Here is a 14,321-nt window from a genome sequence, read left to right on the forward strand (position 1 = left end):
ACCCCCTTATTCAAGTATATTTATGGGTATATTTGCCCGCGGAAATAACGCTATTTAATCATCGGTCTTTGTGCTGGTGTGTCTTGCATCTCTCTCAATTTATCATCTTCCTCCTCCTTGGTTCTACCCATTTGTGTGGCCGAGTATTTTGCGATTACAAGAGCTGCTTACCAGAGCTAAAGTCTCTCTTCTACCCTTACCAAGTGGAAAGTAGCCACTGAACAATTACAAGGCAGTAGTTAACAACTTGAGTGAAGATGAATTTCTTGGTTATCTTCAGTGTTGTCGGGTGTATGAGGGAAGAGGAGAACGTGTAAAGAATAGGCTAGACTATTTGGTGTAAGTGTAGGCAAAGGAAAAAGCCGTAACCAGAGGTGAAGCCAGTGTAGTACAGTACTATTAAGCCAGTTAAAAGGGCTCAATAAGGTTTGCAGTAGTATCTCAACGGGCAGCTGCTGGCTTGCCAGTCATTAGCGGGGAAGCATCACACCCTGCTCGCTCACTATAACTCTACTTTGATTTCAGCAGTCGGTAGAGACAAAGCCCTGTCCCCACTGGGTTGAAACTGGACAAATTCCTGCTGGTCTCTGTTCCCGGTATGAGGATATACAATAGTGTCTTGGGAATTATTATTATTACTACCGGTACTTGCTAAGCTACAACCCTAGTTGGAAGAGCAGGATGCTCCCAGTCCAAGGGCTCCAACAGGGAAAAATAGCCCAGTGAGGAAAGGAAATAAACCATAAGAGAACTAATATTCTGATAACAATAACAGCATTAAGATCATTCTTTCATGTATATACCATTACAACTTAAAAAATAAAATCAAGAATAAGAGAAATAATATAGAATAGTGTCCAATTTTACCCTCAAGCAAGAAAACTACCCTAAGACATTGGAAGACCATAGAACAGGGGCTATGGCACTACCCAAGATATTGCTTTAGTCAAGAACTTGATTAATATTATCATGTTACCTTTAACGCCTCAGGCTGGCCAATGAGGAAAGCTCATTCTCGCCTCCTTGGAGTTAGACTTCTATGAAGTCTTAAGATCAGACGTCTTTCCTTCTGTGTCTATTTGCCAACCCTCCGTGGTTTTCTGACAGACACACGTGAATAACGCACATCCTAGTGAGTGCTGTTGATTCAGCGTTTTCAGTCTCGCTTATCGGAAGCCAGTTCCTTCGCGTTCCGAGTCTGGCGATGAACTCGCTTCCAGCAATTTGGTTTGGTGATCAAGTTGTGTTAGCGATTTGAATTCCTCTCGGTGTCCTCAGCTCACATTCAGGGGGAAGCTAGCATTTCACTTGAGAGAGAGATGCTTTAGCCAGGATCTTCCTCTGAGCCCGCCAACCCTCCGGGGTTTTATGGCAGATGCTGTCGCAAGCGTTTGCTGTTGTCCTGACCAGGTGGTTCAGAAGTGCAATAGCGAGTACTCAGTTCACAAATTATCCTCGCCGATCAGCTCACCTGGCTGGATTGAGAGCCAGGCATCATAAGCTAGCACTCGGCTCGATCCCCATGGCTCGTGCACGCCCTTGCACAACTGAGATTGCTCTACCACCTGCTGTGGTAAAATTCACAAGCAAGGCTCAGTCACCTTTTGCCCCACTCCCAATGCCTCCCCACCCCCCCCCACCCCCCTGCCGTCTCCCACTTGGCCACAATCGGTGATCCTACTTCATCTAGGGGGTTAGTAGAGCATGAACTAGGTTTGTGCTCCCCTGGGGCTTGCACCCATGTCGACCTGAAAGACATGTAGAAAGCAATTGTTCACTCAAGGTCATTGCTGAGCTTTTCCCTGCGTTCAGCAGCATGCGCTCAAGGCAATCACTCGCCTCACACCTGAACTCTCTTGAGCTGATGAATGTCCTTTCTACACCCCAAATGTGGATGAGACAGTCAGAGATATACAATAGGGGTTTATTCAACTGCTGAGGCACTGACATCATTCTAAAACCCAAATGGGTAGGTCTTCTTATTGAGAGGTTTGTTCCATCAAGTTTAGTACGGGTGTTTTCTCTGGAACTGAGGAGACCTGCCTGGGATGCAAAATGTGGCAGGTGGAGGCTTTCGGAAGGGGTCGAGGAGTTGTGCGTGTGGATGCTCGAACAAATCCTCTGGCGTTTTGCTCTCCTGGCGTGTTACGTCATCCAGGACACACTGCAGGTGCAGGACATCCTCCCAAGTGGTCTGACGACCAGTAGGAATTCTTATGGTGGCCAGGGATTGCTCTAGCCAACTTGCCACTTTACTGGGAACAGTTTTGAGGAGCTTGCGCCTTGGGTCTCTTTTGTCCAGGTTACACCGTGGGTATGCTGACTTATACAAGGAGGCCAACTGCATAGAGTCAATTTTCAACAGTTCGGCCTTCTCCCAGGTGGGGCTCTGGAATCGGGCCATCCTCCCAGTGTCTCGTCTCTCGGGATCCTTAGCACCAGTCGAGTTGGAGATCCTTCCTTTCCAGGTTGGAGGTCTCAGAACCCCCATAGGCTGGGAAAGCCTGCTTCCCCCTTCAGGTACCTTCCAAGCTCAGCAGTCCATCGACTGGATCTTTCTGCCGTCTATCTACTGACTGGCGCAGGAGGAGGTCTCAAAATCTGTAAGGAATTGGGTAAAACTTTGGCCAGATTCCAACTGAAAGATTCGAGTCATATAGAGGGTAGTCTGACTAAAGGGTTTTGACATCCTCAGTAGAATCACCGTCAGCTGAGCTGACACCGGAGCAGGAGCTGTAAGAGTCGCCAGAGGTACCACTGCCGGAATCTTCTTCACAGGTCAACTCCTGTTCACAGTCAGTATTACTGATATAGCTGGTCTATTGTCAACCTTAGTTTGGCATTTCCGTTTGGGAATGGCCCCCGTCTTAGCAGGATGTGCTGCAACATCTTCCAGTCTGCCTAGTCAGCCAAGAACTGCTTCCTTAGTCCACATATAGGGGTCTCTAGTAGTTGCCGGAATAGGTGGGGAGGCAAGTTTGTGCCCCTATTAAAGGACTTGAATCTGTCTAGTTAGGAAAAATAGAAAATACTTTAAAAATTTTTATTTTGATTTTCGTGTCTTTTGTACCTGAGGTTAGAAAGGTAAGACTGACTAATTGATATTAAATTCAAAATTGAGTAAAAGACTTGGGATTTTAGCCATTGTGCTTTATTGCTCAAAGAATGCTAGTCTTTGATAGGAATTGGATATTTGCCTCAGAGCAATGCTTATTATTATGCATGCAAGATACATTCAATGATAAGTCCTCAACAATATGAGTAGTTCTGATTTTTAATTATTTTTCATCTTATTTCAGGTCTACGGAGATGAAAGCGTTGCTGGAGAAGAATGGGGGAAATGTCTGTCTAAAGGTGAAGGACATTACTTTAAAAGCAAGTTATAGAAGGAGACCCACCAAGATGTTGAGGACTGTGAGGGACAATGAAGGACAGCCTTTTAGTCATGCAGATGACTAAGGGACAGATGGTCATCATACAGACACCATAGTTACCGTAGAAGATAATGACGATAAAGCCGTTGAGAAATCGGCTGGATGCACGGCATGTCGGCTCGTCCTAGATTTTCTCGTTATTGTATGTCATCAAGACCATTCTACATCTCTTCAATAAAGGTAAGAAGGATTTAGATACCTATGAAGGGTAAACTAATCATAATTCCTTATGGAAACGATTCATTTGTCAGCTGTTCAGTTCCTTAAAGATGATTTTAGATGAAGGGTATTGTGTTGGTTAGTTTATGTAGGAAATCTCTTTAGGTCCTGCATTTACAAACGTGTTAAGCTCCAACCAGCATATCCATTATACTGAGGGACAGCTGTACTCTATTTAGAATGATACAATAAACATTTATTTGGTGGTTGTATTTACTCTTCTCAGATAATGTCCATTCCATTAAGTCATGTAAAGTGTTAAGTAAAGAATAGAAACATTTATCAGATCAAACCACCTTTTGAGTACTTGTTCTTATATGAATATCAACTGTCGTCCCTTAATAGGGGAACGATTTCAATGACAGGCATCCGAGTATTCGCATCGATTTCGGTCGTAGGGAAGCATTGTTATTACTATCTAAGCTGTGACTCTAGTTGGAAAAGCAGAATGCTACAAGAAGTTGCTCTTGTGGTTGTTTGGGACTGATCTGGTCTAACACATTTCAACTACTCCTGATTGGTGATGCTCCCTCTCACCTGTCTGGCCAGGGAAGGAGCACATCTAAGCCCTGTTTGTTCCGTAACCAAAATACAAACCACGCTATTTAAATAGGGTATTACTTTCGGCGTAGCTGAAATGACGAGCCGTTAGAATTTTAACGAGGGTTTACTACCCCCTCGCTAGTTAGCGTGGGGCTAGGGGAGGGGTGGCTAGCTATCCCTCCCCCCCCCTCACACACACCTGTGCTGAGTTCACTTTGCTCTCGGCTCGGGTGCTAGACGGACGTGTCCGCTGTCACCCTCGCCTACACTGACAGCCATTCTTTTCTTTGCTTTTTCTTTTTGACAGAGTGTTTGTGAAGTTGGCCTCTGCGATGCGAAAGTGTCCCGGTTTACCTGACCGCCCTTGTGGAACTTATATGTCGGCGGTCGACACGGACCTACACACCTTGTGTCCTTACTGTAGGGGCCAACGGTGTGATAGAGATAATGTATGTGGTGAGTACAGGGAGTGGTCTACCTCCCAGTGGGAGAGGTTTACCCGGCGCCGGAAGAAGAAGTCCAGGCGCGATATTTCTCCTTCAAAGTTTTCTTTGAAGAGAGAAAATCCCAAGGACTCTTCTTCCATAGCCCAAACCTCCTCCAAAGCTCCCACTCGATCGGTTTCTTCTGAGAGGCCGTCGAGTGGTAGCGTAGGCCGCATTTCTGTTGACCGATCCCGGGCTTTGGGAGAGGGAGTTGCCTCCCATAGCGAGGCAGCTCCTCCTCCTCCCCCGGGGGAGGATTTAAATTTATCATCCAATGTTAATGTGTCTAATAATGATCTGTTACAGCTTTGGGCTTCCTTGGGGCTTCAGGGCTCACCCTCCAAGGAAGCCCTGTTTGACATAATCAGGTTAGGAGCAGCTGTCAAACAGTCGCCGACTTTAGCAGTTGTGGCAGAGGCTTCTGATGAGTTGTTTCAAACTCTGCTCCTAAGTTGCTGATGTTGCTGAAGGCTTAGTTCCCCCCTCCGAACATCCTTCAAGGGAGGAGCTAAATCCAACGGTCTCTCCTGCAGGTGATTCTCCTTGGGGGAGTTCACTAACAGAGCCTCTTCTTTGGAGGACTGCTGATGGTCAGCCTGCTGCCCCCAGAGGGCGTATAAGGCATAAAGCTCGCCTTCCCCTTCGCCGTAGAGGCCTTTCTTCACCTCACAAGGGTGTTAGGAGGCGCCTCTTCGGTTCATCATCGCCGCAGTCCGCCGCAGAGGAACCTCGCTGTTGTGCAACGTCCGTTCCAGCTACATCCCTGGACCTCTCCGCAGATCGTTCGCGATCTCCTTCTCCTGCCAGACCTGCTGACCTGCCGTCGCCGTTCCTGGCCGCTGATGCGCTGTGGGCGTCCACCCATCCTGTTATTAAACAGGCAACAGTCCTTTCGGGGCAAAAGGGACTTTCACACATTGTGTGTAAGTCCCTTAGGCGCCAGGTATCCCTTGCACGCAAGCGCTCTCCAGCGGTTCCCGAGACATCTCGCCAGCGCTCACCTGCACGCCAGCGCTCTCCTGCGCCAGCGGTTCCTGAGACAACGCGCCAGTGCTCACCTGCGTGCCAGCGCTCTCCTGCTCGCCAGCGCGCCACTGCGCACCCTCATCTTGATGCGCGCCCATGTTCTCCTGCGTGCCAGCGCTCTCCTAGACGCCAGCGCTTTCCTAGACGCCAGCGTTCGCCTGCGCGCCAACGATCTCTTGCGCGCCCACGATCTTCGAATCTGGGCGCAAGAGGGAAGACATCATCTTCCCCTGCTCGCCAGCGCTCTCTAACGTGCTATCGTACGCCGACGCGCCACCGGATCCCGCCTGCTTGCCATCCTTCACCTACGTGCCATCGCGCTCAGTCTCCAACGTGCGCGCGCTCGCCTGCCCTTGATGTGCGCCCTCCTGCGTGCCCGTGCGCTAGGGATATATCCCCTGCACGCGTGTGCGCCCAACGTTATCGCCCTCATGGGCCCTTCGGGATTCTGCGCGTCCGAGCGCGAGCAATCGCCTTCACGCACGCAAACGCTTATCCAGCCTGCTGCGCCCCCTTTGCTTTCCCCAGAATGTTCCCACGCGCTCCTTCGCCTGCGCACCATCGCTCGCCAACGCGCGCCATCGCTCGCCCGCGCGCCCTCGGCATCGCCTGCGCGCAATTCAGGCAAAATTCTATTGCCCAAGCGCCATTGCGACCCCCAGCGCAATTCCCAGCGCGATCCCACACGCGAGGCTGCAGGACAACGTGCAGCCAGGTCATTGTCATCGCGTCTCTCTCTCTCTCTCTCTCTCTCTCTCTCTCTCTCTCTCTCTCTCTCTCTCTCTCTCTCTCCCTCCCTCCCTCTCCCTCCCCCGCAAGCGCAGAACAGCGCACTCGCTGGAGCGTTGGAGAACTCCGGATAGGTCCAGGAACTTTCCTTCGTCGTCGTCTTTTCAGGTAGACCCTGTTTTGGAATCTACTCCTAGGGATCGAACGATCCCCTTCCCTCCAGAGGGAGTCTGACAGCGCCGCTATCAGTCGGCAACCCTGGTTTGGGTCCCTTGTCAAAGCGGTTATGCAGGCCTTTAAGCCCGCTTTCTCTGAACTGGGCCTCAAATCAGGGGCAGTTTTGACTCCCCTGAAGAGGAAGAGAGGAGTAGATGACGTGGTGACTTCTCCAAGGGCTAAGCTGGCTCCTCGGAAGTCTTTGAGGAAGGCTCCCTCCCCCCCAGACTTTCTCTCCCTCCTCTTCGGACGAGGATTTCCCATCCGCGGGATTCACGTGACGTGAGGCGTTCTCCCATCGCACCAATGGGAGAAACCCCACCTCGCGCAGAGAAGTCTTCTCGGGTAGGGGTGGAGAAGAGCCTCCCACCATCTCTGTTGGAGTCCTGTATCCCTCCCAGGAGGGAGTCGAAGGACTCTAAGACTGTTCCAAAGTCTTGCTCGAGGATCAGACCAGAGCCAGCCAAACCCACGGAGAATATCCACGAGTCCCCCCAAGAAGAGCCTTTGGGGACAGGAGACTTTGCTGCCAGCCCATCAGGAGGAGAGCTACAGGAGTCAGAGCATGCGGTCTGGCAGGTTCTGACCGTGATGAGGAATCTCAATGGGTTCGCGGATCCAGAGATTCCCCCTCGAGAGGGCAAGGACACGGTCTTGGACAGAGTCTTTGGCACTCAAAAACCATCGAGGGCCTTGGTCCCAAGGGGTTAAGAGTGCCAGAGATAAGGTCGAGGGCCAGCTCTCCGAACTTGCCTCCTCCAGCCGTTCCAGCACCGGCAACAAACTCCTCCCGCCTCCTCGTGTCCATCAGAGGAGGTACTTCGAGATCATAGAGGAGTCTTGTTTAGCTCTTCCCCTACACCACTCTGTGGAAGAGCTTACCAGGGGAGTCCCTCTAGAGAGACTCTCCAACCGGCAAGTGTCTTTCTCGGCCTCGGAGATCCTCAGCCAGGAGAAGGTAGCGAAGTGTGCCATGCAGGCAACTTCGTGGCTAGACATCTGGCTAGGGTCTCTTGGCATCCTGTTACGATCCGAGGACTTGTCTAAGGAGAGTATCAGGAAGGCCTTGGAGACCTTCCTTCTTTCAGGCACTCGTACTATCGAGTTTCTAGCCCACCAAGTCTCGAACTTGTGGGCCAATTCCATCTTGAAAGGTCGAGATGTGGTGTCTGAGAGATTCCACACGGAGGTCCCCAGCACCGAGGTCAGCAGGCTCAGATATTCCTCCATCTGAGGGAAGAATTTGTTTAAGCCTAAGTGGCTTACAGTTCTGAATATTCGAGACTTGTTGGGGTACATGACCTAAATAGGAGACTAGGTCTGGAACGCCCAGGGATGTGCCTCAACGTCCCATTCTCTCACGTGAATCCAAGGTGGTTGAACTTGCGAATCACACAAATGCGATATTGTTTTAGTATGGTAGCTCAGGATATGTTGACACGGAATGAGATTGGATGATCCAGGTACATTTAACCTCGATTTAAGAAAGATGTCTGCATTATATTTTCAACTTTGTATGAATATAATGGAAGCCTCTGGAGGAAAATTGAGAGTAGCTACATTTTCTCTTAGTTTGCTGAAAAGGAAGTTACTCTGAAAGTTTCCTTTAGTTGCATGGGTTGAATAGGGAACCCATCCCTGTTTATTTTTGGCATAATGATTTCACATTGATTAATCTGTTATGGGACTTTGCTGAAACAATTTCTTTGGTTATCACAGTATGATGGGTCTTGAGAAATTCTCAGTTTAATTTGCATCCGATGTGTTGGAGAAGTTTAAGTTTGTTTTTGTTGTCGGTGGATCAGGATGCGGTTGGGACAGAATTTAGGTTGGCAAAATACAGTACCTTAAAAAGGCAATAATTTTATATGATGTGCAGTCGTACCGTAAATTATGAATTAAGGACAACCTGGTACAGTTATTGGAATCTGATCAACGCAAGTGCTGAGGAGGAATGAGGATAGGGGGGTGGGGAGATGGAGGGGTAGAGAGGGGGGATGTTGATGAAGGAGAGGTCTAATATGTGAGGGACTTATGGTCGTGGTTCAATCACGCCCCAGTTTTCTATACCGACACTCAAAGAGTGAGCGAGCTAGGTTTATTCCTGGCATTCCACGCATCTTTTTTTCACTGGTATATTCAGCAATATCTATGCCTTAGAAATGGTGCTAGAGGAGCATTTCACGGAGCGACACAGGTCGAGCCCAGAAATATTTTTCCTTCGTCAAAATCCCTTTATCTTTTGGTTTACAAAATAGCAGGAAATAACTTTACTATTCATTTTAATTTAATGTAAAGGTCAGGTAGTTGCCTTGGAGGTACTGATAGCTGCATTTTGGTATTTAACCCTTTTACCCCCAATGGACGTACTGGTACGTTGCACAAAACTCATCTCTTTACCCCCATGGACGTACTGGTACGTCCTTGCAAAAAAATGCTATTTACATTTTTTTGCATACTTTTTGATAACTTTATAAGAAATTTCAGGCATTTCCCAAAATAATGAGACCAACCTGACCTCTCTATGACAAAAATTAAGGCTGTTAGAGCAATTTAAAAGATGTATATTGCAAAATGTGCTTGAAAAAAAGAATCGCCTGGCGGTTAAGGGTTGGAAAGTTCCAAGTAGCCTTGGGGGTAAAAGGGTTAAGGCTACCTTGGTACCAATACCACGCCTTTGAGTCCCACCTTGAAGGGTGTGCGCTTCCTGTGCTAACTCGTCGGTGTAAGGGAATGTAAAAGCTGTCCCATCTGGCACATAACTGGCTGGGGGTGTCAGGGTAGTTCTCTGCATCTGATGTCATCCTCTTTTCCAAAGTCTTTTGCGCATTTGAGAAGCATCACACAAACTTACCTTAGTCGTGTAGGGGAATGTAAGAGCTGTCCCATCTGGCACATAACTGGCTGGGGTGAATCGGGGGTGAAGCTGGGGGGTGTCAGGGTAGTTCTCTGCATTTGATGTCATCCCCTTTTCCAAAGTCTTTTGCGCATTTGAGAAGCATCACACAAACTTACCTTAGTCGTGTAGGGGAATGTAAGAGCTGTCCCTTCTGGCACATAACTGGCTGGGGTGAATCGGGGGTGAAGCTGGGGGGTGTCAGGGTAGTGCATTTGATGTCATCCCCTTTTCCAAAGTCTTTTGCGCATTTGAGAAGCATCACACAAACTTACCTTGGTCGTGTAGGGGAATGTAAGAGCTGTCCCATCTGGCACATAACTGGCTGGGGTGAATCGGGGGTGAAGCTGGGGGGTGTCAGGGTAGTTCTCTGCATTTGATGTCATCCCCTTTTCCAAAGTCTTTTGCGCATTTGAGAAGCATCACACAAACTTACCTTAGTCGTGTAGGGGAATGTAAGAGCTGTCCCATCTGGCACATAACTGGCTGGGGTGAATCGGGGGTGAAGCTGGGGGGTGTCAGGGTAGTTCTCTGCATTTGATGTCATCCCCTTTTCCAAAGTCTTTTGCGCATTTGAGAAGCATCACACAAACTTACCTTAGTCGTGTCTTTGGTCTTACTGCTTCCTAGGGAGCTTTTATCATCCTTCATATAATGGACTGCTCTCGAAATAAGGACTCCTGTCCTCGGTGGTGACTTGGGGACACTAAAGTATACTATGAATGTCTATACATTAATGATAATTTGTTCACATTCAGGGTTTTATAATGGCTTATTTCATACATTTATTTTGCTCATTTCCAATTTTTGTATTTAATGTATGATGGCATTAACAAGTTTCCAATTTAATGTTAGTTGTAACCAAAGTAACGTATGAAATATTTCAGTATAGCTATTTTTTTTCTTTATTTTTTCTTAATTAAAATCCTGTAAATCTTGTGGGTGTTGCAAGTGGCTTTATATTGTTCTTGTGTAATATAATTGACCTTTTAAAAGGTAGGAATTGGAATAACCAATTAACTGTCTAAATTAATTTTGAATTTACCGAGTGTAAAGGTATGACTTAGAAATGGGACCAAATTTAGATGGATGCCTTTTTAATTGTTTAGTGAAAGTGATGTCTTAAAATAGGTTAATAAAATAACAAAAGGATATTTGTCAAGTTAAAAATTGGTAATGTATTAAGGCTGGATCCTATTTCTAGTTCTCATTAGAAATTCTGGTTCACCAAGTAGGCCTATACAAAAATTAGCACAGATCAGTTTGCACTATGGAACTAAATATTAAATATTAAGAAATATTTTATATCAAGATATTTTAATTGTTCTTCTGTAGTTTTTAAATAAGAAAATAATTTTATTTTAATTTTTTTATAGGTAATGGACTGAAATGAAAGACGGCTTCTGTTCTTCGTCAACTGAAGACCAAAGTCGTGTGAAACTCGAGGCTGACTTCATCATATAAACCTATAGAATGGTGAGAGAGAGAGAGAGAGAGAGAGAGAGAGAGAGAGAGAGAGAGAGAGAGAGAGAGAGAGAGAGTGTGTGTGTGTGTGTGTTTCTCTTGCCTCAATACTCCCATTCTCCTCTCTTTGTCTTCTCGAGTCATTAAAACACACTAATTTTTGGGACAGTTTTCATATGTATTTTGGAGCCTCAATAGCCTTTTCTCTGTTTTAATTCAACTTGTCCGTTTCACATATGTAGTGTTTTTAATGACTCAACTATTTCTATGTTCCTATCTTGGTTTTTTAATACACATTTTGTCCCAGGTAAGACTACAGCAAATATAATATTGCGTATTTAAGACTACAACAAATAACGACATATTGCGTATATTGTAATTATGTTCTTTTAGACATAACTTTGATAAGAGTTTTAGAAAGATGAAAAAACTCTATCTAAATAGGAGATAATTACATATGCAATTTAATACACTATAATATACCATTTTTCAGTAGGCCTAATGTTATATCATTTGCACTAGGCCTAACATTAAATATAGGTATTATATCATTTGTAATAGTCCTTGTGTCGTTAACATGGACAAAATGGGTTATTTAAAACCAAGATAGGAACAAATATATGTTATATTGACAAATACCAAAATTCCATTGATAGAAATGTTCAGTATTTATGTAATATAGTGAAATATTGCAGTGTCTCTTTAATGCTATTTGTTATGTAGTCTTAAATAGCATTTACGGGATTACAAAACAAAACAAATGCTCTTAAATGCTATTTGTTTTGTAGTCTGATTTTTGGTTTTGTAGTCTCTTAAATGCTATTTAAGACCCTACAAAACAAAACAAATAGCATTTAAGAGCATTTTTGTTTTGTTTGTTAGTCTCTTAAAAGGGTTCAAATGTATATTATAAAACAAATAGCATTTAATTCACTATGCAAATATTCTCTAATTTGTTAACTAATTGTGATATTTCATATGTTTCAGGTATAGGCCTAAGCAGAGAACTCCGCGTTGGAGCATAACTCATACCAGAAGATTGCAAAGAGTCGGAGACAAGAGGAGGATCGTCGACACCGAAGAAATAAATCCAAAGATGCTGGTAAATCCAGGGCAAAATTACGTAACATCTGGATTCATAATTGTAAAAATTCAAAGAAAATATATTAGATTTTAATTTTTTTTTTTTTTTGGCTGTGGCAAAACAGTATCTCAGTTTTAAAATATTTTTGGAATAATAAAAAGTAATGATATTTATTATGTAATTTTATTAGTACCCAAAGAAATTATACAATTGTATTCATTTTGTACAAGAACCAAAGATTTTGAACAATTGTAATAGCATATACGGGTGGTATGACTGGCCAGAATTTTGAAATGTTGGCTAAAAGTTGCCATGTAGGATATTTATTCTGAATTACTGGACATAATCTCCCAATTCATATATTTCCTCTATATAGGAGGGACGGCCAGGGGTCCCACCTTACTGCCTCAGTGGATTGCCAATTCCTCTATATCCGTCCCAGGATACAAAACTTAAAAGTCATCTTCATCAGTTTCTGTAAGGTATATCACAGTTTACCATCAATATAGAAAATGGGCATCATGGAAAACGAGATTCAAGATCACAGAATCAGAGTTACTATACACTCCTCATATCACTAAGGTCTGAACAAATAAATGAATATACTAATTCCTATAGAGATATTGTTGCTTACAATGTAACTATAAAGGGAGTACTGGGAAAATTATATACAAGGAACATATAACAGCTAAACGTATGGTCGTTAAATATTGTCTTATACTCATAACTACTGGAATATTAAAAAAAGACAATACAGCCAGCCCATTTAACCAAGGCAAGGAATTTTACATAGGGTCTACCATTAAAGTCTGGCCTGATTACAGTTTATTCCAATGCACGAAGAAACCAGGAAATGTTTAAAAAGCTTTAAAAAGAAACGGTGAAGGTTTAAAGAAACTGATAAAAGCTGGAGACAAAGAAATAACAGATTAATTATTAAGTTTGTGAAAGGAACTATGAAATCTCCAATGAAGAAGACGGATCATGGTTTAAAATTGAGCATGTGGGCATTAACTTATATGCTGTTGCATTTTACCATGGATTACTTTATAACTTTTCAAATTTCCTTAAATTTTAAGCTATTCAAACTACTATTACCTTACAATTGTCTTAAACATTACATTGAAACCATGCAAATTACTCAAACTAAGGAATTGATTTACCAGTCAACCATGAGCCCCCTCTGTTTACCATGGGGATAAAAGTAGCAAAAGAAGACATTGAAACATCTAAGGCACCGGAGGAAGCAGCAGGGCCTACCGCAACTGCGTCACAATCGCTCCCCATTCATTCCTATTTCTAGCACGCTCTCTTGCCTCTCTCACATCTATCCTCCTATCACCCAGAGCTTCCTTCACTCCATCCATCCGGCCAAACCTTGGCCTTCCTCTCGTACTTCTCCCATCAACTCTTGCATTCATCACCTTCTTTAGCAGAGAGCCATTTTCCATTCTCTCAACATAGCCAAACCACCTCAACACATTCATATCCACTCTAGCTACTAACTCATTTCTTACACCCGTTCTAACCTTCACCACTTCGTTCCTAACCCTTTCTACTCGAGATACATCAGCCATACTCCTTAGGCACTTCATCTCAAACACATTCAATATCTGTCTCTCCGTCACTTTCATTCCCCACAACTCCGATCCATACATCACAGTTGGTACAATCACTTTCTTATACAGAACTCTCTTTACATTCATGCCTAACCCTCTATTTTTTACTACTCCCTTAACTGCCCCCAACACTTGCATCCTTCATTCACTCTTTGACGTATATCTGCTTCCACTCCACCATTTGCTGAAACGACAGACTCCAAGTACTTAAACTGATCCACCTCCTCAAGTAACTCTCCATTTAACATGACATTCAACCTTGCACCACCTTCCCTTCTCGTACATCTCATAACCTTACTCTTACCCACATTAACTCTCAACTTCCTTCTCTCACACACTCGGCCAAGCTTTTCTTCCGCGTCTGCAACCAGTACAGTATCATCCGCAAACAACAACTGACTTACCTCCCATTCATGGTCAGTCTCATCTACCAGTTTCAATCCTCATCCAAGCACTCGAGCATTCACCTCTCTCACCACTCCATCAACATACAAGTTAAACAACGACGGTGACATCACACATCCCTGTCTCAGTCCCACTCTCACCGGAAACCAATCGCTCACTTCATTTCCTATCCTAACACACGCTTTACTACCTTTGTAGAAA

General features: G+C 44.7%; 1 protein-coding gene and 1 long non-coding RNA gene across 15 annotated transcripts in view; one reads left to right on the plus strand and one right to left on the minus strand.

Moving 5' to 3' along the window:
* LOC137633462 (uncharacterized) overlaps positions 1–12,181 on the plus strand; it is a 329,887-nt gene extending 317,706 nt beyond the window's left edge. The window contains exons 1-3 of one of the 2 annotated variants that reach the window (XR_011042240.1): positions 3,400–3,614; positions 10,925–11,024; positions 12,000–12,181. This is a non-coding gene — a long non-coding RNA (uncharacterized lncRNA). Of the gene's footprint in view, positions 1–3,399; positions 3,615–10,924; positions 11,025–11,999 lie in introns of those variants that run through there. The other variant, XR_011042241.1, reaches the window with a different exon arrangement.
* A 116-nt stretch (positions 12,182–12,297) lies between these two features.
* LOC137633460 (ADP/ATP translocase 3-like) overlaps positions 12,298–14,321 on the minus strand; it is a 387,552-nt gene continuing 385,528 nt past the window's right edge. For all 13 annotated transcript variants that reach the window (XR_011042234.1, XR_011042232.1, XR_011042238.1 and 10 more), the window contains one exon: positions 12,298–12,571. Coding sequence is in view for 1 of the 13 variants with exons in the window: in XM_068365755.1 (XP_068221856.1) it covers positions 12,565–12,571 (7 nt within the window). In the remaining 12 variants the exon portion in view is untranslated. The remainder of the gene's footprint in view (positions 12,572–14,321) is intronic.

Source organism: Palaemon carinicauda, chromosome 43 (genome assembly GCF_036898095.1).
Source record: "Palaemon carinicauda isolate YSFRI2023 chromosome 43, ASM3689809v2, whole genome shotgun sequence".
NCBI classification, from domain to species: Eukaryota; Metazoa; Arthropoda; class Malacostraca; order Decapoda; family Palaemonidae; genus Palaemon; species Palaemon carinicauda.